At 31.8% G+C, this 21,574-nt stretch overlaps 1 protein-coding gene across 3 annotated transcripts in view; it reads left to right on the forward strand.

The window, feature by feature from the left end:
- plx (PTB_TBC1D1_like and TBC domain-containing protein plx) overlaps positions 1-19,353 on the forward strand; it is a 135,979-nt gene extending 116,626 nt beyond the window's left edge. For 2 of the 3 annotated variants that reach the window (XM_065501492.1, XM_065501643.1), the window contains 8 exons: positions 1,379-1,926; positions 2,357-2,548; positions 8,534-9,451; positions 9,513-9,658; positions 9,724-10,316; positions 10,379-10,801; positions 10,870-11,016; positions 14,225-19,353. In XM_065501492.1, the coding sequence (XP_065357564.1) occupies positions 1,379-1,926; positions 2,357-2,548; positions 8,534-9,451; positions 9,513-9,658; positions 9,724-10,316; positions 10,379-10,801; positions 10,870-11,016; positions 14,225-15,346 (4,089 nt within the window). In that variant the 3' untranslated portion in view covers positions 15,347-19,353. The remainder of the gene's footprint in view (positions 1-1,378; positions 1,927-2,356; positions 2,549-8,533; positions 9,452-9,512; positions 9,659-9,723; positions 10,317-10,378; positions 10,802-10,869; positions 11,017-14,224) is intronic. The other variant, XM_065501568.1, reaches the window with a different exon arrangement.
- Positions 19,354-21,574: the final 2,221 nt, after the last annotated feature.

Here is a 21,574-nt window from a genome sequence, read left to right on the forward strand (position 1 = left end):
GTGTTCTTTGTGTCAAAATCATCACTTCTGAACCGAAGAAACCATTTCTTGCTCCTTGAAATCGATGGAACACATTCACCATAAGCTTTGGTGAGCAATTGGTGTGTTTCAGCTACACTTTTTTTCAAATTATACTTCAAAATATTTTTCGGTAAACAAAATTGATTTTTTTTTCCCAAAGTTGTTTTTTTAATTTTAAAACTTTTTTTTAAATTTAAAAAATTTTTTTTAAATAAAAAAAAAATTCGGGTTAAAAAAATATTTTTCCGATTTTGACCCATTATAGGTCCAACTTACTACAGTCTTATATACGTCTTTGCAAAGGTCTTTGAAATATCTATCATTCGATATCCATATTGTCTATATTAATGACTTAGTAATCCAGATATAGGTAAAAAATCGAGGATGTCCTGGCTTTTTCCTCATATCTCAGCCATTTGTGGACCGATTTTGCTGATTTTAAACTTCTCGAAAGCATGTCTGACATAATTATTGCAGATTTTGATCCCGAATCTGGGGTTTTCAGAAAATTGATTTCAACAGACAGACGGACATGGCTTAATCGACTCCGCTATCAAAGTTAAAAAAAAAAAATTTTAAATTAACAATTCGAAAAAAAAAAATTACAAAAAATGAAAAAAATAACTCTGGAAAAAAAAATAAATTTTGTTTACCTAAAAATATTTAAAATTTGTAAGTTGATTTCAACAGACGGACAGACAGACGGACAGACAGACAGACAGACAGACAGTCAGACAGTCAGACAGACAGACAGACAGACAGACAGACAGACAGACAGACAGACAGACATACAGACAGACAGACAGACAGACAGACAGACAGACAGACAGACAGACAGACAGACACACAGACAGACAGACAGACAGACAGACAGACAGACAGACAGACAGACAGACAGACAGACAGACAGACAGACAGACAGACAGACAGACAGACAGACAGACAGACAGACAGACAGACAGACAGACAGACAGACAGACATCGCTCCAGAATATATACACTTTATAGGGTCGGAAATGAAAAATCACGAAGGTGAAGGGTATAAAAACCGCGTTCAAAAGATATACTACCTATTGTAAATACCGTATATTTAAGTCATACACCCAATATAACACCATTTTCTGTAGAAATATTTGTGTATAACCAAGTTTTCTATATAAATTTGTGAGTATAACACAATTTTCTATAGAAATCTTTATGTAGAACACAATTTTCGACAGAAAGATTTAAGTATAACACAATTCTCTATAGAAATCTTTAAGTATAACACAAATCTCTATAGAAATCTTTGTGTAAAAACTAATTCTTTTATTTCTAACTCTAATCCTTTATTTCTTTCTATTTCACCTTAACGCAGGTTAACATTCCAACTTCTACCTCAGCTCAAAGTAACCTCTCCCTCTTAGCCGACATCTCGCCCAATCACACTCACTTCTTCGAGGTCATGTATGTGGGTAAAATACGCGTCTCTCACAAACGCGTGCCATTCTCCTTCATTGACGATGCTTTGCCCAAATTCAAAGCGTACGATGCCCAGCGACAGCGTCTCATGCAAATGTCTTCAAATCGTAAAATGTCCATCAATAGTGAGGGGGCTTTTATAGGCTCTGGGTCAATTGATGTGAAACCCTGTTCGCTCAAAGACAACGAGGTCAAGGAAGAGGATGAAGAAGAAGTCGAACAAGAAGATGAAGAAGAAGTAGCACAAAAAGAGCCACAAGATGAAGTATTTCCTGTAAAAGTGACCTTTGACGAGAAAGTCAAAGAAGAGGAAACCTCAACGGGCACTAGTAGCAATGAGGAGGAAACTAAATCGGTGGAGGATAATAACAAAGAAAATAAATTACCCATCGCTGGTAGACTTTTGAGGGGTATTAGTCAGTTGGAGATAAGTGTGAAAAAAGAGTAAGTACTGATTTAGTTAATAAGAAAAAATAAGATAGCGGATTTGAAGGGGACTTAGTTATTGTGTAATTCGATTAGAAACATTTTCAAAACAAATGTATAACCCCCATCAACATGAAGCCTGATTATGTGTTATACTGTCAGTTAAAATTATTTTTGTATGAAAACTGTCAATACAACTCCTAGTTAACACATAACCAGACTTCGAATGATTTTCCTTTCGAACGAATTACAAAAAAACCCCCAGGAATATTGGGGTCACGAAATGATTCCTTATTACCATGTTCATTTAATTTAATATTTAACTATTTTAGAAGCAATATTTGCAAAGAAAATAGTTGGAATTCAAATTATCAAATTGCAAGGTTTCTCTTGAAATACGTAGTTGATGCTAACTTCCTCTATATTTATTTAAAATTCCTTTCAATAGTGATCAATTGGTGGCAAATGATTCTCAACAACTTGAAGAATCTGAAATTTTGCCTCCCAATTTCATATTAAATAAACATCCAACACCGCCCCGGCTAGAAGAGGAGAATCAGTCAGCTTCTCCAATCCAATTAACACAACAAACTCAACAACAGCAGCAACAACAATTAAATGCTAATTACGGTTTGGATAAGTGAGTAGTAGTAGACCCCTCACAATAGTAGTTGGATTCACTATATTGAATAGATTTTCCTGATTTATTTTTGTTTCACACTCTTAAGTTTGTTGTCTTAGCAAAGCACTATTGACTTTTTTGCTTTTTATTTATAAAATATTGGTTTGTTATTTCCTGATTACAGAGTTTAAGTTCTTTAATTCCAAAAAAAAAATCAGGCTTGCTTTTACCCATCGATTCCAAGCATGTCTTATCCCCTGCCTTAGTTTAGTAGATTTATAATTTTGTTTTGTAGTAGAGATTATTAATAATTCTTTAAACAGCTCCTCAGTTTGTTCTCCTTAAGCAGAGCATCGAATTAATTAATCCAGTACGAGCCTAATTCACCAAAAACACTTATTTAGTATTAAAAAATATCGGCAATTCATTCCATAGAACTAATTCTTTGGCTTCTTAAAAGGCTTTGATTTCAATTGAATTCATTCATCGATGAATTAAATCATAATAGAATTAATTCCTAATAAAATTCATTCAATATTTGAATGTTAAAATGATGCTAATTCAAATCTAATCCAATTTGATTTGAATTGAATTGAATTATTTAAGTTATTCTTTAGCTTCATTCTAAGGTTCCGATTGCAATTGAATTCATTTTAGAATTAATTCTTAAAAATATTCATTCAATATTTGAATATTAAACTGTTGTTAATTCAAATCTAATCCAATTTGATTTTAAATGAATTCATTTACTAATTATTTAGCTTAATTCTAAGGCTTTGTTTTCAATCAAATTCACTCATCGATGAATTAATTCATAATAGAATTAATTCCTAATAAAATTCATTCTATATTTGAATATTAAAATGTTGCTAATTAAAATCTAATCCAATTTTATTTGAATTAAATTATTTAACTAATTCTTTAGCTCCATTTAAGGTTTCGATTTCAAATGAATTCATTCTAGATTTAATTCTTAATAATATTCATTCAATATTTGAATATTAATACATATGTTGTTAATTCAAATCTAATCCAATTTGATTTTAAATTAATTCATTAACTAATTCTTTAGCTTCATTCTAAGGCTTTGTTTTCAATCAAATTCATTCATCGATTAATTTATTCATAATAGAATTAATTCCTAATAATATTCATTCATTATTTGAATGTTAAAATATTGCTAATTCAAATCTAATCCAATTTGATTTGAATTGAATTTATTCATTATTGAATTAGTTTGTAATGAAATTAATTCTTAATAATTTTGATTCAACATTTGAATGATTACATTTTTGTTAATTCAAATCAAATACAAATTGAATGAACATATAGTTTCTTTATGAATTGAAAAACATTTTCTAAAGCCTATTGCTAACAGTTTGTAATTGAAGAAAAATTTAATCCTTAATTCAGAATTTAAAAAAAATGTCGGCAATTCATTTCGTTAAACTATGTATAAAAAAACTAACCCCCATATGCATAAAAAAATTTTAAATTTATCGAAGGTTTATAAATCAAATTTTGTATGGAAATTTTGTTTTATAAACCTTTGATAAATTTAACAAGTAAGAGTGCTATATTCGGCTATGCCGAATCTTATATACCCTTCACCTTTGTTGTGGATGCATTATTATTTTTTATAATTAGTATATATGTATGTATGTACATTGCCCATTTTCAGCGTACAGCATCCTAAATTTATCAAGAACACAAAAAACAACAACAACGCCAAACGAAACAAAACACCAAAAGAAAAAACAAAATACGCAAGGCAATGAAACCAACACACATCCAAACATACGTTTAATTGTATAAAAACAACAACACCGCCAAAAGAAACAAAACACAAAAGAAAAACCAACACACAACCAAACAAAAGTTTAGTTGTATAAAAAACAACAACAACGCCAAAAGAAACAAAACACAAAAAAAAAAATACACAAAGCTTGCACACCCAAACATACGTTTTGTTGTTTTTTTTGTAAAAAAAAACCAACACACAACCAAACAAACGTTTAGTTGTATAAAAAACAACAACAACGCCAAAAGAAACAAAACACAAGAAAAAACAAAATACACAAAGCTTGCACATACGTTTTGTTGTTTTTTTGTCAAAGCATGCAACATTGTGTTTTCTGATGAAATTTTCAGAGGTTGTCTCGGATTTTTGCTCATATCTCCGTTATTTATGGACGGATTTTGCTGATTTTAAATAGCAAAATTCTCGAAAGTATGTCTGACAGAATTGTTGAAGATTTGGATCCCGGAGATATCTGGGGCCTTCAGAAAATTGATTTCAACAGACAGACAGACGGACAGACAGACAGACAGACAGACAGACGGACATGGCTTAATCGACTCCGCTATCTATAAGGATCCAGAATATATATACTTTATAGGGTCGGAAATGAAAAATGTAGAAATTACAAACGGAATGACAAACTTATATATACCCTTCTCACGAAGCTGAAGGGTATAAAAATTGTTTATGCACATGGGGGTTATTCTTTAGATTCATTCAAAGGCTTTGATTTGAATTGAATTCATTCATCGTTGAATTAATTCATATTGTAATTAATTCTTAGCAATATTCATTAAATCTTAAAGAATAATTCAAGATTTGCTAATTCAAATTATGATTAAAAATTCCCCGGAAAATATTTTCTAAAACCTATTTGTAATAGCTTGGAATTGAAGACAAATTGAATAATTCATTACATTTTATTAAGCTATTTTGTAATAGATCAATAAGGAATTAATATTGGGTGTATGACTTAAAAATGAGGGATTTACAATAACTTATATGTCATTTTGAAGGGTACATATCTGTCATTTATTCTCAATAGTTTTTTTTTTGCTTCGAAAATGTCAAATTTTGTATCAATATAGCGTCATATGCGGGAAGTTTAGCCTTACTTCTTTAATTTGAAAAAGTTCCGCTGAAGCACCTGATTGCTCACCTAAGCTTATGGTAAATGTGTTCCATTGGTTTCAACGTGCGAGAGATGCTTTGTGCGGTTCACATGTCGTGATTTCAACACTGAAGGCATAGATCGCCCATGCCAGCCAAAAAAGTTTGAAGGCCAAGAATTGGAGGCATTACTCCATGAAGATTATTGTGAAACTCAACCAGAGCTTTGAAAATCATTGGGAGCTACTCAATCACAGCAATTTCAAAATGATTGCGAACAGCAGGATTCATACAAAGGCAGGAAAATTGGGTCCCATACGAATTGAAAGAGACTTTGAAAGAATTGACGGTATAAATGAAAATCATTTTTGAACCGAATCATTACTTGCGATGAAAAAGTAATCCATTACAATCCACAATTTCTTCACTGCACGTAACCTGCAGCTATCACCAACAACACTCTTCACCACATGGACGAAGGAGGTATAACTCAACTTAAGGTCGACGGCAGTGCCACTTTTGATAGCATTTTTACCTCCTCAGAACACGCCACTGCAATCATGCATAAACTGCGAAAGGCACTAGCCGGCAGCATTTGGGGTATGGACAAGGAAACCTTGCTAGCAACCTACAAGACGATTAGCCGGTCAGTGTTTAACTATGCTGCTCCATTTTGGTCGCCTTCGTTTAGTGATACTCAGTGGAGAAATATTCAAAGCTGTCAAAATGCAGCCTTAGGGACCGTCACAAATTACCTCCGAACACAACCTTCACGAGGAAACATGTTGACGCAACAGTTCCTTCTGGGATGTTACCGGTGGAGTCGTACAAACTTCAACATCACACAGTTGGAGTCTAACGCCAGGCATGTCAGACAGGCCCTGAAGAAATACGAGGAGTGCATACAGAGTTATGTGCAGGATCCATTTGATCACGACATTCATAGGGACGCCATCAATTTGTAGGTCGCCCACTACCGATAGCAGACGCCGAGAAGATTCTGCCGCGTAAAACAGGAGTCGTTCTGGCACAACTAAGATCAGGAAGGAGCAACAGGCTTAATGCCTTCTGGTAAAATTGTTTAAGCTACTACAACAACAACACCAAAGCCAAATATACATAGCGCTTAGATAATTCTCTCTATTTGGTGGGAGCAAAAGGGGCCTATTTATTATGAGCTTCTGAAATCTGACCAGATCATCACAGAGAACCTGTACCGAACGCAACTTATTCGTTTGAAGCGAGCATTGGCCGAACAACGCCCAGAATATGTGGTCAGACAGGAAACCGTAATATTCCATCAAGACAACGCTACGGCACATACCTGTAAAAAAAACTATTTAGAATGAAGTGGTTGGAAAGTTTTGCCTAATCCGCCTGATAGTTCGATTACTATTTGTTTCGATCGATGCAGAACGCTCTCTCTGGGATACGCTTCACTTTGGAACAGAGTATCTGATATTGGCTTGATTTGTTTTAGGTCTCAAAAGATGATCAGTTCTTTTGGCTCGGAATCCATATGTTACCATAAAGATGGGAAAAGGTTATAGCTAACAATGGTTAATATTTTGAATGAAGTTATATTGTACAAATGTTTTAAAATGAAAGCTTAAAATTTGAAAAACTCCCGTAATTTTAAGTCATATACCCAATACATTAAAGAATAAAATCCTAAAGGGCTGAATTCGATACATTTGAAGTACTCAAAAATGAATTAGTGTTTTAAGGGAATGTTTTTTGAAACATATTTAATTTGATTTTGAAAATTGAATTAAGAAATAATTCTTTCGAATCTTTGTTATATTTGTAGAACATATTAAATATCTTAAGTTTTATAATTTCTATATACTGAATATTTATAAAGATTTTTTATTACAATTTCTTAAAAATAATAAGACTAGCACTTGCTTTACACCCCGATTCCAAGCATGTTTTACACCTTGCAATTTTTTTTAAAAAAAGCAAGATTTTTATAATTTTATTTATATTAACATTTAATTAATTAATGTAATTTAGAGAAAGTGGTGGAATGGTTTAATCACAAAGATTGTTTAAACAAGTAAGAGAGCTATATTCGGCTGTGCCGAATCTTATATACCCTTCACCAAATTATACTTCTAAATAAAAATTTTAAATATTTTTAGGTAAACAAAATTCATTTTTTTTTTCCAAAGTTGTTTTTTTTATTTTGTGGAAAAAATGTTTTTTCGAATTGTTATTTCAAATTTTTTTTTTAAATTTTAAAATTTTTTTTTTTTAAATTTAAAAAAAATTTTTTTTTCAATTTCTTTTTTTGGAGAAAAAAAATTTAAGATAAAAAATATTTTATTCGATTTTGAGCCATTGTATGTCCAATTTACTATGGTCTTATATACGTCGTTGCAAAGGTCTTTGAAATATCTATCATTAGATATCCATATTGTCTATATTAATGACTTAGTAATCCAGATATAGGTCAAAAATCGAGGTTGTCCTGGTTTTTTCCTCATATCTCAGTCATTTGTAGACCGATTTTGCTGATTTTAAATAGCAAACTTCTCATGTCTGACTGAATTATTAAAGATTTGGATCCCGAAGATATCTGGGGTCTTCAGAAAATTGATTTCAACAGACAGACATACGGACATGGCTTAATCGACTCCGCTATCTATAAGGATCCAGAATATATATACTTTATAGGCTCGGAAAATTATATTTTGGAAATTACAAACGGAATGACATAAGTATGTATCCTTCTCACGAAGGTGAAGTGTATAAAAATAGAAAAAACTATGTTTTTCTAACCAGAGTTGGTCGACTTTGACACATTGTATGTCACCTTCTATTCTAACATGATGGTCACAAATTGATTTTTTCATACATAATTTTTGCAATCAGAATCAGATTTATTTACACTTTTTTACGATCGACTTCACTGTATGACGGTGATCAGCACAAACAGAACTAAAATGTGTCATAAAATCAATTATCGGCGCTTCGAGGCTATAAATACCGGCCACTGTTCTACGATATTAAACCATTTCACCACTTGGCTGTTGCACTTCAATATTTATGCCTTTTTAATTCATATATTACCTCCCCTTTTCCTCTAGTCTACCCAAACAACGTGATCGCTCTGCCTCTTATGGCTGCATACCGCCCTATGTGGAACAGAATCGTACTATGGTCTTTTTAGTGGGCCGTTCCGATTTACGTTTGATCTCACCTGATCGCAAACAGGTCTTACTCTATAAGGATTTCAAAGATGTAGCCAGCTGTGCTCAGGGTCAAAAGAATGCCGATCACTTTGGCATCATCTGTCGCGAAGCACACAATGATGGCTACATTGGCTACGTGTTCAAGTGTCAGTCGGATCATGTGTGCGACGATATAGTGGCAGCGATTTCGCAGGCATTCGTAACATGTGCCGAACAGAAACGTAAAGAGGCTACACAAATCTTCTCGTGTGATCATTGTCCGATGTTGTGGTATCACAAACTCTGTACCGATGTGGAGGGTTTGAGTGAGAAGAAAACACAGAATATGATCTTTAGACGTATAGAGACCTTGAGCGATGACGAACAAGATACTATATGGGCTAAATTTTATGGTTCTGAGAAGATGAGTGCTCCGCTGGTGGAGCAGAATCAATTCTTAATGATGCTCTTGCGAGCTCATTGTGAATCGAGACAACAGAGGCATGTCCATGACACCGCCGAGAATAGATCGGAGTTTTTGAATCAATATTTGGGTGGCAGTACCATATTTATGAAAGCTAAACGATCACTGACAAATTCGTTTGATCATTTATTGAAACGCAAGGCTTCTAAGGATGATATAGGAGCAAGTACTTTGGCCATAAGAGAGCATAAGATAAGAGAAAGTTCGGCTGAACCCAAATTGGAGGCTGGCAAAGATGATGCTGATTCACCGCCCGAAGCTTTTAGATCTAGATCCAATACCATAGGTTCGATAAATGCAAGTCCCAGTAAGCCCACGGCTGAACAGTTAAAGAGTCCCATGATGGATATGTAAGTTAAAGAGATTTTTATAAAAGGATATGTTTAATGATTTTGATTTACATAATTGTAGCTTTATTAAGGTGGGCAATAGTCCTAAGGAATCGGAAACTCATCAGGGCTCTTGGCGCCAGGCTATACTCAACAGTGTGGTTACTCCCTCCAAAGGCATGGAACAGGATGCCCAATCAGAATTCTTATCACCCATGAGAATAACCCGTAAGTTATTTAAACAATTTCCCAATACATCTTAAACTTTACCATTTTTTACTTAATTTATGCAGAACCCAAACGCGGCAAACGTTCACGCGAAGAATTACGTGAACTCTGGAAGACCGCCATACGTCAGACAATTCTACTCAATCGCATGGAAACCGAAAATGCCATGCTGCAAGCCCGACAAAATGAAAACGAATTGAAACGCATGAAATTGGACTATGAGGAAATAGTACCCTGCGATAAGCAGCTCATCGATCGCTGGGAAATGTTTATCGAAAGGGATTCCATGAAAATTGGCAACAAGAAAGATCCCAAGGTATTGGCCCAGGCCATAAAGACGGGAGTGCCGCGCTCTAAACGCGGTGATGTCTGGACTTTCTTGGCCGAACAGCATTCCATGAATACGGCTCCCGTTGACAGCAATAAATTTCCCAATTTCAATACACCCTATCACATGCTATTGAAAAATCTCACCGAACATCAACATGCCATCTTTATAGATTTGGGTCGCACCTTTCCCAATCATAAATTCTACAAAGATCCCTTGGGTCTGGGTCAATTGTCACTGTTTAATTTGTTAAAGGCCTACTCCATTTTGGATCCGGAATTGGGTTATTGCCAGGGTTTGGGTTTTATCTGTGGCATATTGCTGTTGCATGTAAGTTTTATTGTACATTGAAACATACACACTATTTTATTGATTTTTGTTTTAATTTAAAGTGTGAAGAAGCCGATGCCTTCCAATTGCTTAAACATCTCATGTTTCATCGTCAAATGCGCACTAAATACTTGCCGGACATGAAAAAATTCCAATTACAATTGTATCAACTTTCACGGCTGGTTAAAGATCATTTACCCGATCTTTATGTGTGGCTAGATCAAAATGATGTCTCGCCCACCCTCTATGCGGCTCCTTGGATTTTAACCGTTTTCAGTTCTCAATTCCCCTTGGGTTTTGTGGCTCGTGTATTTGATTTAATGTTTTTGGAATCTTCAGAGGTTATATTCAAATTTGCCATAGCTTTGCTCACTGTACACCAGGAAGAGCTGTTGGCTCGCGATAATTTCGAGGAAATTATGGATTATTTGAAAACGGTGGTGCCCAAAATCGATGCCAAGACCATGGAAAAGGTTATGAAGATGGTGAGTTGGGAAAATAATGATTTTAAAGTGTATTTTTGGAAATAATAATAAATTTTTGTTGTGTTTAGGTCTTCAACATGGAGATAAACAAACAATTGATGGAATATAATGTGGAATACAATGTTTTGCAAGAGGAGATCACCACCACCAAACATCATTTGGAAATGTTAAATCAAGAAAAATCGAAAAACTCGCACTTGGAAACACAATTACAAGTAAGTTTATTATAACTAATTTGAAAATACTACAAATTAGTTTGATTTCCTATAAAAAGGAAATTAAGGATCTAATTCTAAAACATGAATATTTGAGAATGTGAGATTTTTAAAAATATTTTCCGTTCCTGTTTCTGTATTAGGTCGTTGGAACGATTTTAGATTGATCTTGATTTTAGTTCTTTATATCATAAAAATTGATTTTTTGAAACTATTAAATTAATATAAGTGAGAGAACTTAAAGGAAGGGAGTAGTCCGCGTTCTTCTGAAATATAAAAGCATTAGAAAAGGAATCGTATATCTCACGATACTCACATAGAAGATAAATGGAAGAAGGCATAGGATTATCAAGCAGTTAAACTCAAGGAGAATCTCAGTTTTCCAAAAATTTTAAATTTGTGAAGAGATAAGATCAATAGAGATATGATTTCTAGTTCTCTGTGACGATAGATTTTAAGAGAATCTCGGGATCTATAGAAGCTGAAGTTGAAGACAGGCTGAAAGAATCAGTCCAATTATGAATAAAAAGTTCCGCGGGAGTTTTTTCCCATTGAATTTGAATAGGAAAAATGAGAAAAGGGAAAAAACTCCCGGGGAATTTGTATGCATAATTGGTCTGAATAATTGTAGTAGGAACAGCAGTTATACAGAAAGCACCATTTAAATAGGAAACATCATTTTCCAAGAAACTCGATTTTGGGAATAACTGGACTGATGGAACAATAGAATTAGGAATTCATGTTCTCTTTGACAATCAACTTAAAGACAATCTAACAGTAGTAGGAGCACAATTTAAGGAGAAACTAAAGGAATAAAAGTTGTAGGAGCAGAAATTCCAGAGAAAGGTCTGATTGTGGTTTAAGAGAGGAATCAATAGAAGTTGTAATCAATATAAATAGGTGAGGCAGTTCTCTATGACGATAAATTTAAAGCGAATCTAAAGTCTTATATGACTCAACTACGTTGAGTAGAAACTATAGGATAATTGGAACATAATTTCAGGAGATACTGACTGATTAATAGTTGTAGAAACTGAATTACTCCATAAAGATCAACTTGAGATTTTACTGAAAAATCAATACAAATAGAAAACCATAGATCTGGAAAAAACCCTCAACATGTTTTAAAGGTTAGGAAACTGATGGTTCTATAGAAGTAGGAATTGTAGGTTTCTATGACGATAAATTTAAAAGGTGCGATTGAGCTTTAAACTATGAATTAATAGAAGTAGGAATCTATATTCCTAACGCCACACAAATTTAAGAGATACGGAAGGATACATTGGAGAGGAAACATCAGTTCCTGATGGATTAATATAAGTACGAATGAAAGGAGTGGAAACCAAAGCTCTCCAGAAAAGTGCTATTGAGGATTAAGCTATGAATTAATAGAAGTAGGAATCGTATTCCAAACGACACACAAATTTAACCCTTAAATGCATGATTTTTACTTTTATTTTTCTATAAAGTATCAAATATTTAGTTGATTTTTATTTATTATATTTCATTTAGCTTTAGTTTGATTTAGAATTTCGTTAGCTGAATCTTTTCGTACTCCATTTGATTTTTCTGAATTAGAATCTGAATTAGTATCAAGCTTATATTCGTCTAAAATTAAGTGGAACTGGAATGTAGACAATTGGCAACAATATGCATTAAAGGGTTAAGAGATACGGAAGGATACATTGGAGAGTAAATAGCAGTTCCTGATGGATTAATATAAGTACAAATAGTAGCTCTCTATGTTGATCAATTTTAAGGAAATCTTAAGGAATAGTAGGGGGCTCTTTTCGAGAAGACTATAAAACCTTAATTTCAAGAGAAATCTATAAGATCAACTATTTAAACTAAAAGTATAGGAAAAGAAGTTGATGATAATAAATTTGAAAAGAATCTGGAAGAATAATGTGTGGTCAAATGAGGAAAAAACTAAAGGATTAATAGAGTTAGGAAACTCAGTTCTACACAAAGGACCATTTAAGTTAATATTGGATAATAAATAGATTCAGATTCCTCAAATGGAAGATAATTTAAAGGATACATAGGAGTTGAAATCTCAGTTTCTTTGAAAGTTCAATTTAAGCCGAAGCTGAAGGCTTAATTGGGAACCATAGATCTCAATTTGAGAAGAAACTAATGAATCAATGGAAGTAGTAGGAATAATTCTCTATGATCATGAATTTTAAGAGAAACTAGTTTTAATAGGAGCTGAGTTGGAGGATAAATTGAAGAATTAATAAGAGTTGAAAACGTTGTTCTCCAATAATGACCATGAAGAAATAGGAATTGTATTCCATGATTTAAAGAGAATTTTAAGAATGCAAGACGATCAATTGCAATAGAAACTGAGGCACCAATAGCTAATTGTAGTTTTTCAATTGGGTTAATCTTAGAAGGAAGTGAATAATTAAGATAATCTAAAGGAGACATAGGAGATGAAAATCTCTTCCTAAGGAAGTTAAATTTAAGCTGAAGCTTAAGGCTAAGGCTAAATTGGGAACCATTGATCTCCAAAAACTTTTAATTTGAGAAGAAACTAATGAATCAATGAAATTAGAAAGACAATTCTCTATAATGATAAAATTTATTAGAAACTAGTTTTAATAGGAGTTGAGTTGGAGGAGAAACTGAAGAATTACAAAAGGTTGCAACCGTTTTTCTCCAAAATTGTATATTACAATGAAGAAATAGTAATAGGAAGAATCTTAAGAACGCAAGAAGTTCGATTTCAGTAGATACTGAGGGACCAATAGATGTTTAAATTTTAGTTTCTCAATTAGGTTAATCTTAGAAGAAGGTGAATAATCAATAGCCGAACGAATTTAAGTTGTTCAAGCAGATTAGTTTGGAAAGAAGCAACATTATAAATAAAAGTTAGAATTGAATTTATCTAAAAACTCAATTTGGACAAAAGCTTAGAAATGAGCAGAAGTGGGATGCAAGTTTTTCAAGAAACCGAAGGAGAAACTAAAGAGGAAAGATAAAATTATCACAGTTTGGTACAACAGTAACTAACTGATCAAATAGTATAAGCTTTTGGTTGTAATCCTTCTCTTTCAGAAACTACAGTTCTCATACACAGAAGGAAAGGATATTATCCATCCATTTAAACATTTTAATAAATTTCTGCAAACGACAGTTTTAAATATAACTTTAATTTACCTAAATCTAGCAAACTCCCTATTAATAACATTCCACTTCCTTACAGTTCGCTCAATCATCTATAGCTCAATTGGAAAAGACACGCTCCTCGCAACAATCGCAAATAACCAATCTTCAAAGTCAAGTACAAACTCTGGAACTGACCATACAAACGTTAGGACGTTATGTCTCGCACTTGGCCGAGCGCAACATCGACTTGGAAATACCGCAAGAAATACGCCGTGTACTACAGCAATTAGATGATTTGGAGAGGCAACGGCGTAAGCCCCTATTTGCAGAACGTAAAATAGGTAAATCAGTATCGGTTAATAGTCACTTGGGGTTTCCACTGAAAGTCCTCGAAGAGCTGAACGAAAAAGAAGAACATGGTTCGCCCCAAAAAATCAAGAAGACACCCTTTTTTGAGAACACCTACGAACAGTTGAGACAACAGCGACAACACAATCGCCAGGAGGCCAATAGCAGTGGTGAAGACTCCACATCGCCCATAAGACAGATTAAACCAAAGACAGTTTCGATACAGCAGCAACAACGGCCCAATCGTTTGTATGATGACAAGGGTGTTAATATGCAGGATATGCAGACACGTTTGGATGAGCTGAAGTTGCCTGAACATGTGGATCGTTTTATGGCCAACATTAAGAGCCCCCTGGAGGTGGATAGTGGGGTGGGTACTCCTTTGAGTCCACCCAGTACCAGCAGTAATAGCAGTCAAAGTAGTTCCTTAAGTTCGGGTAGTCTATTTAGTCGCATTGGTTATAAAAATACACCAGCGGTATTTACTTCCCCCCTTACTAATCGCCAGACATTCACCACCACACCCACCATCTTGTCGCCGTCAAACATTAAACTTTCGCCCGATTTGAATACAGATTTGAAAATAAATAACAAAAAAGAGGAATTGGCTACAGCCATGCATCCGCTAAGTATGGTGGGCGAGGTAAATGTTAGATTTAATGGCACCACACAATTGAAATCCATAAGGCCCACACATTATTTGAAATCCTTAAGTACACCCGGCCCCACAGTTTTACAGCAAACTCTGACAGAAACGGATTTAGAGGCGGACATTAATGAAACAAATACTAAGGATGAGGCTAATAATGTTAGTAAACCAAACACTAATGATGGCTCAATGGCTCAAACTGCTGCCGCTGGCAACAGCTAACGGTTTTGATTTATAACCAAATTTCTAAGAAGCTTTTATTAGCCAACAATCTACAGAAAATAAAAAGGCTTTGTTCTAAAAACAAAGCGTTAAAGAAAACAAAAACTTACAAAATATTTTGAGAAAACATTTAAGCCTATAAAAAGCTATACACTTACATACTACATATAAATATATATGTTGAAATTACAAACCCCGCAGAGCTTATCGTTAAAAAGAAAAAAGAAATTTTTGCTTCAAAACATTTTTGTGTTATATGATTGCCTTTACCAATTGTGGTTTTGTAAGGGACAACAACACTTAAAACTTAAAACAAAACCAAAAAAAAAATCGCACAAAATCTCTTTAAATCTTAATGCCATACAAACAAAAAATCCAAAACAATTCTAAAGAATTCTTAAAACAAAGAAGAAATGACAAACAAAATCAGCTTATATTATTATAAAACAAAAAAATTAAATTGTATATTTAACAACAAAAAAGAGAAAACAAATAAGGATATATAAGAATGTACTTAATTATTAAATAATAATATTATTACTATTATGATTATTATTACAATTATATTATGATTACTTACTATGTATAATCATTTAAATGGTTAGTTAAAATGAAACATAATTTAAATCACTATTATTAACTTAAACAAAACAAAAAGGAATAACAAAAAATATCAGAATACATAATCACCCATATCGCAAATCAATATTTCACATGAAATATGTACCCATTTCCCATTTTTCGTTCATAAACTTTGTTCACGTGAAAAAATTCCCCATTTTGTGAAATTTTTACATGAAATGTTGTAAACAATAAACAGCTGCTACGAACAAAATCAACTATTGTGAATGAAAAGTTTAGGGGAATATCACGATAGCAATTTTCCCTTCGAGGGAAATGAATATTTCATGGGAACATAAATTTCACATGTTTTTCACGTTAGGGGTAATTAATGTTGGCTAGGAGAAAGGGAAAATAATTGTAAAGTAATGAATTAGCAAATGTTTTATAACTAAAATGATTAAGTAACTGAGGGCTTTTAAAAAGAAAATCCAAAAGATTTGATAACTTTGTTAAATCTTAAATGTCAATTCTTTACTTTCTAATTAATACTTTAGAGTTTATGTGAAAAAGGAACAGACATATTGAATATACCGACATGTTACAGATTTTATTAAGAAAGTCCTTTAAGATAATTCGATAATTATAATGGTTACCTTTTTAAAAATTTATCCCATAAAGGCCTTTCGCACATTTCGTTCGGAATCGTTTAAATTCCGTGTTCTTATTCTGATAAATTTCAATTCAGCTCCGATTGATTTTGTTAATTCCAAATTCTGTTTTAATACCTAGCACACATCGATATATTGGTCGTATACCCAAAAAGTATATATATTCTGGGTGCTTGAACAATTCTAAGACGAACTAGCTATGCCTGACCATCTTTTGAAGTTACGCTAGGGTTTGAGGGAAGGACTTTGGAAAAGATGAAATTCTCCACAAATATTCTATGTTGATCAGAAATGTTTGGCATTTAAAATGTGCAAAATCAGTCAAGTACAACCAGAGTTATGTACCAAAGACATTATCCAAACAAATATTAATTCCACTTAGAAAAATAAAAGTGGTTTCATTCCTGAAAAAAATAGTTTTATTGTACTTATTCTGAAGAAGCAAAATGCCACTTTTGATCAGAATGGAATTCTGTGATAGGGCGAATAAACAAGTATCGATATTTTCGAAATATTTAGTAATGAAAATAAAATAGATAGAAATAGAAACAAAATAAGAAATACAACTTCATTCAAATGTCTGGCTCGGCAAGCTTAATAAGAGTCCTTCCTGTTGCAATCGAGTTTAAAAAATTATGAACACTATTTCTCGAATTAGCCCAATATTTGTATACTTTACGTTCTGAATCATTTGTTAATTCTCAGCATAACCTCGGCATATCAAAGTACTTTACAATGTAACCAGTGGTGACAGGCAGTCGTCCATTAATTGGTACAAATCTCTTGAGGTTTGTGTTTGGTGCCTCCTCGCCCCACCAAACAATTAAAAATGTATAGTTTCGCAAAAGTGAATAATTCTCGAGCAAAAATATTCGTAAATTTATCGAGAATGTTTAAAAATTTGAATAATAATTCTCGACAATCCGAGAAATTGTAAAGAATCGTTGAAATAGCGAATCTTTGTAATTGTAAACAATTCTTGATTAATACTGGTAATGATTCGTAATTGATATTGTTCTCGAACCTTTGAGAATGATCGACTGATAATTTTTCGAATTGTTTAGTTCTATTTTTAACATCATAAAAATAGCTCCGATTTATATGACAATCTCAAAATTAAAAAGTATCTTTCTATTATTTTCCCTTGCTTAGATAACATTAAACATGTAGGGTGCATTCGTAAAGGCAGTAATTTTTTTGCATTGCTGAAGAAGTAATTTCCATTTTTTTTATTAGAAAATAAAAAGATGCTCAGTTGTTAAAAATAAGTGAAATCACAGCAGTTTCATTAAAGCCCATTACTGACAACTATATCACATTTCACATTTGAGGTTATGAAGTAAATTGACTTAAAAACTCAAATTCTTTTGACAAATTCAGTTTTATTGATACTAATATAAAGTAGAAATATGGGAATTAATAATGGAATATGAAAACGGGCAAAAGTTCACTCCTTTTTCACAAAATTTTGAACAAACAATACGCAAAAATGCTTCACTTATCTCGTCAATACAATGCCGAATTTCATATTTCAAAGGTTCAGTTGTTTACGTGGTATGTTCACGAAAAACCCAGAGAGAATAGTCCAGCTGCCAAATTTAGAAATACAAGATCGGGAAATTGCCCATGTGTCAAATTAATTGTTTCAACGGCTGTGTGGCTCGTGGCTCCGTCTTCTTACTGAAACCAATATTAACCAATTGTGGTTATCATGGACTCTGAAGGAGCATGATTACTAGGAAAAGCTGCTCAAATGTTCTAAAGTGATATAGCGTTAATTTTCAATATTTTTATAGTAAATGACAGTTCTTGTCATTTCATTATTTGACCGGTAATTTACTTCATAACCTCAAATATGCCCATCCTAAATTACTGCATTTACGAACGTTCTGTGTAGAAATTTATTTTAAATCAAAAACAAATGAATTAAAAAAAAACTTAGTCTTCAATCTAGTGTTGTCACAATATTATTATATTAATTAAATTATATTAAATATATTATAATTATACTTAAATAACTAAATAATTCTAATTTCTAAGGATTTGTCTAAAAAGTTTATTAAGGAATTATTAATTTAAAACGGTTAAGAAAGAAAAACCAATAATTATTAAACAATTATGTCTTATAGTTTAAATTAATTTATAAGTATGAACTAAATCTCTATAAATATTTGACCTAGTGGCTAATATTTGTAACAAAAAAAAAAAGAAATTGTTAAGAAAATTTATAAAATTGCCGAATTTTCATACTAAATTAGTGGCTAAAGATCCCAAAACGGAAATTTCTTAAACCAGATGATATTTTTCATTTAAAAACATATTTAAAACCGGAAGGCAAATAAAAACACTCGATATCATTTTAAATTTAGATTTGTAATGAAAATTTTAATGATTATTGAATAATATTATTTGCCTCAAGCTGAGATTTTCATAACATTTCGTTAAATGTCAGCTGGACAACCGGAATAGAGTGTCAGTAGCACAGAGATGTTATTGCTGACATTTGCCATCAAATGTATGAGAATGTTGGGTTCTTTTTTTACAAAAATTTTCATATGAATTTATTATTGTTTATAATTCTGTGTGTATGTTTTGTTTAATTCTTTTTAATTTTTATTTTAAGTTTCTTTTTTGTTATAACTTTATTTTAATTCTTAATTATTGTTTTTTTTTAATTTTACTATATTTATTTTAAGAATATTTGTTAAAACCAAGTAAAAAGTTTTACTATTTTATTAAAGAAAATACAAATTAGACACCAAGACAAATAAATTATTTGTAATTTGTTTTATTTTTAAACGAGAAGCCTAAAAATTTGAATAGACATGAAGAACAATTGGGTTCCGTTACCCCAACAATTAAAGCTGTACTCCGTAACGTAATCTGGCCATAGAATATTAACTCAGCGTCTGCTATATATGGAAGTTTATTTTCCCCAGGAAGAACCTGTTACAAAACTACTGCTGGCTATGTTTAAGAACATTTTCCTTTACTTGTGACTGACTATATTTCTGACAATAGATTTGCCGTTTCTTTACGAAACCATGGGCACTAATTAAGTCCAAGAACACATCACCAGAGTTTATAAACAACTGGTTACGAGCCTTTTCCATTTCTCAAATTCGTTTAAGCTATCAACATCTAAAAATTTCTTCTTATACAAGAAACTTCAAGTGAATATGTCTGGAGCAGTGAATGGAGCAGGACATTTATAGTATAAAGTTATAATTTTTTAACTTCTAATTAATTTAAATTTCTAATTTTTATTTCACCTTTTCTTTGTTTATTTCATTTCAGTTCCTTTATTTTTACTTGATATTGCATTTATAAAAAAACCAAAAAATAAATATTTAAATAAAACTGTGTATGTATAAAAAAAAAGTATAGAAAATCAAGTAGTCAAAATAACATAAAAATATTTAACGCATTTAAAACTATAACTGTAAAAATTTGAAAGAAAATTTAAAAAAAAATATATAAAAAATTATTTAAAAAAAATAAATTAATTTAAAAGAAATTATATAGAAACTCTAAAAAAAAACAAATTATATACTTAGAACTGCTTAAATGAGATTATATATTAAATTCTAAAAACAAAAACCAAAGCTTAGTTTGATGTACAATGTTTAAAAAACGCATAAATGAATAATAAAACAAACAAAACAAAAATTATATAAGAAAATCAATATAAATAAATTTTCTCAAAATACAAAACTAAAATGAGTTTTATTTTAATTGAAATATTTCAACAAAACATTCTATTCTAACCCCATATTCATAATAATGTTTTAAAAGTTTATAAAACTAAATTTCCTTACATTTGAATATTAGCCTTTGATAAATAAAATAGATTTAATCAGCTGCAGCTTGAATAAAATTCTTGAAAATATGTAAGTATTAAATTTCTAAATCGCGGTAAGCCAAAGTTTTTCTTATGTTCAATTGTATATAACAAAACTAAAATAATCAAAAAGTTGTATTTAATTTACCCCAGTTTCATCTTTAATATACATTTGTAGCTCACAAAAGACAATCATTTATATTTTATTATTTCAAAATTATAAAATTTGAATTCTCAGCTTTCCAAAAACTCCTCATTTGTTTAAATCCTTGCTTAAACAAGGAAAATATTTAAGTTCTAAGCATTTACTTACTTTGTTAAACCAGCCATGTTAATTAACAGCACTGTTCTACAACAACAACAGTGTTAAAAAAATATTTTCCCAAAACACGCAACTGAACAAATTTTGTTCTTAATACCCGGCTCCCAGAATGTGAGAAAAAGCAGCAAGGTGTTTTTTGCAAATAAAAATTACCATAGCATAGTTTTAGGCTGACAAAAGTATTTGATACACCCTGCTGGTCTCTAGCGCAACAGGGTGTTACTAATATTACAATTTAGTTAAAGCCTTAAAGTATGTGAAGAAATTTGAGTTAAACTAATTTTACATGGTTTCAAGGTAAAATGAATAGAATAGCCTTGCTTCACTATCAATAAGCCTGGAAAAAATATTGTTATGGAAGATATTTTTATTATTTTATTAAAATTTTATACATAAACTATTTATAAATGGTTATAAAACTAATTTTTCATTCAAAATTAGTTTTATAAACCTTTGATCAATATAAATATTGTTTATGAATATGAGGGTAAGTTTTAAGGAGTTTATTCTATATTTTGGTAAAGAAATTATTAGATAAGAGGTTATTCTATATTAAACAATTGAAAATTAATACATTTTTAGTATTTTTATTAGGATTTTGATAAATGTTTTCGGAGTTTGAATTAAAAATTATATTTTTAAACCATTTAAAGTGAATAATTTTCGGTTGCCCCTTTGAGAGCCTGTAGCTTTTGTTGTGGTTTTCCAATAATGGCGATCGAATACGCACAGCCATCCTCCGCTTCCACATTGTTGAATTTGAGCTAAAATAAATTGATTTGGTTCACGCCGTTGGCGATGACGCACGGACCAATGATACAGCCGGACCAAAA

The sequence above is a fragment of the Calliphora vicina genome, chromosome 1 (assembly GCF_958450345.1).
Source record: "Calliphora vicina chromosome 1, idCalVici1.1, whole genome shotgun sequence".
In the NCBI taxonomy this organism is placed as follows: domain Eukaryota; kingdom Metazoa; phylum Arthropoda; class Insecta; order Diptera; family Calliphoridae; genus Calliphora; species Calliphora vicina.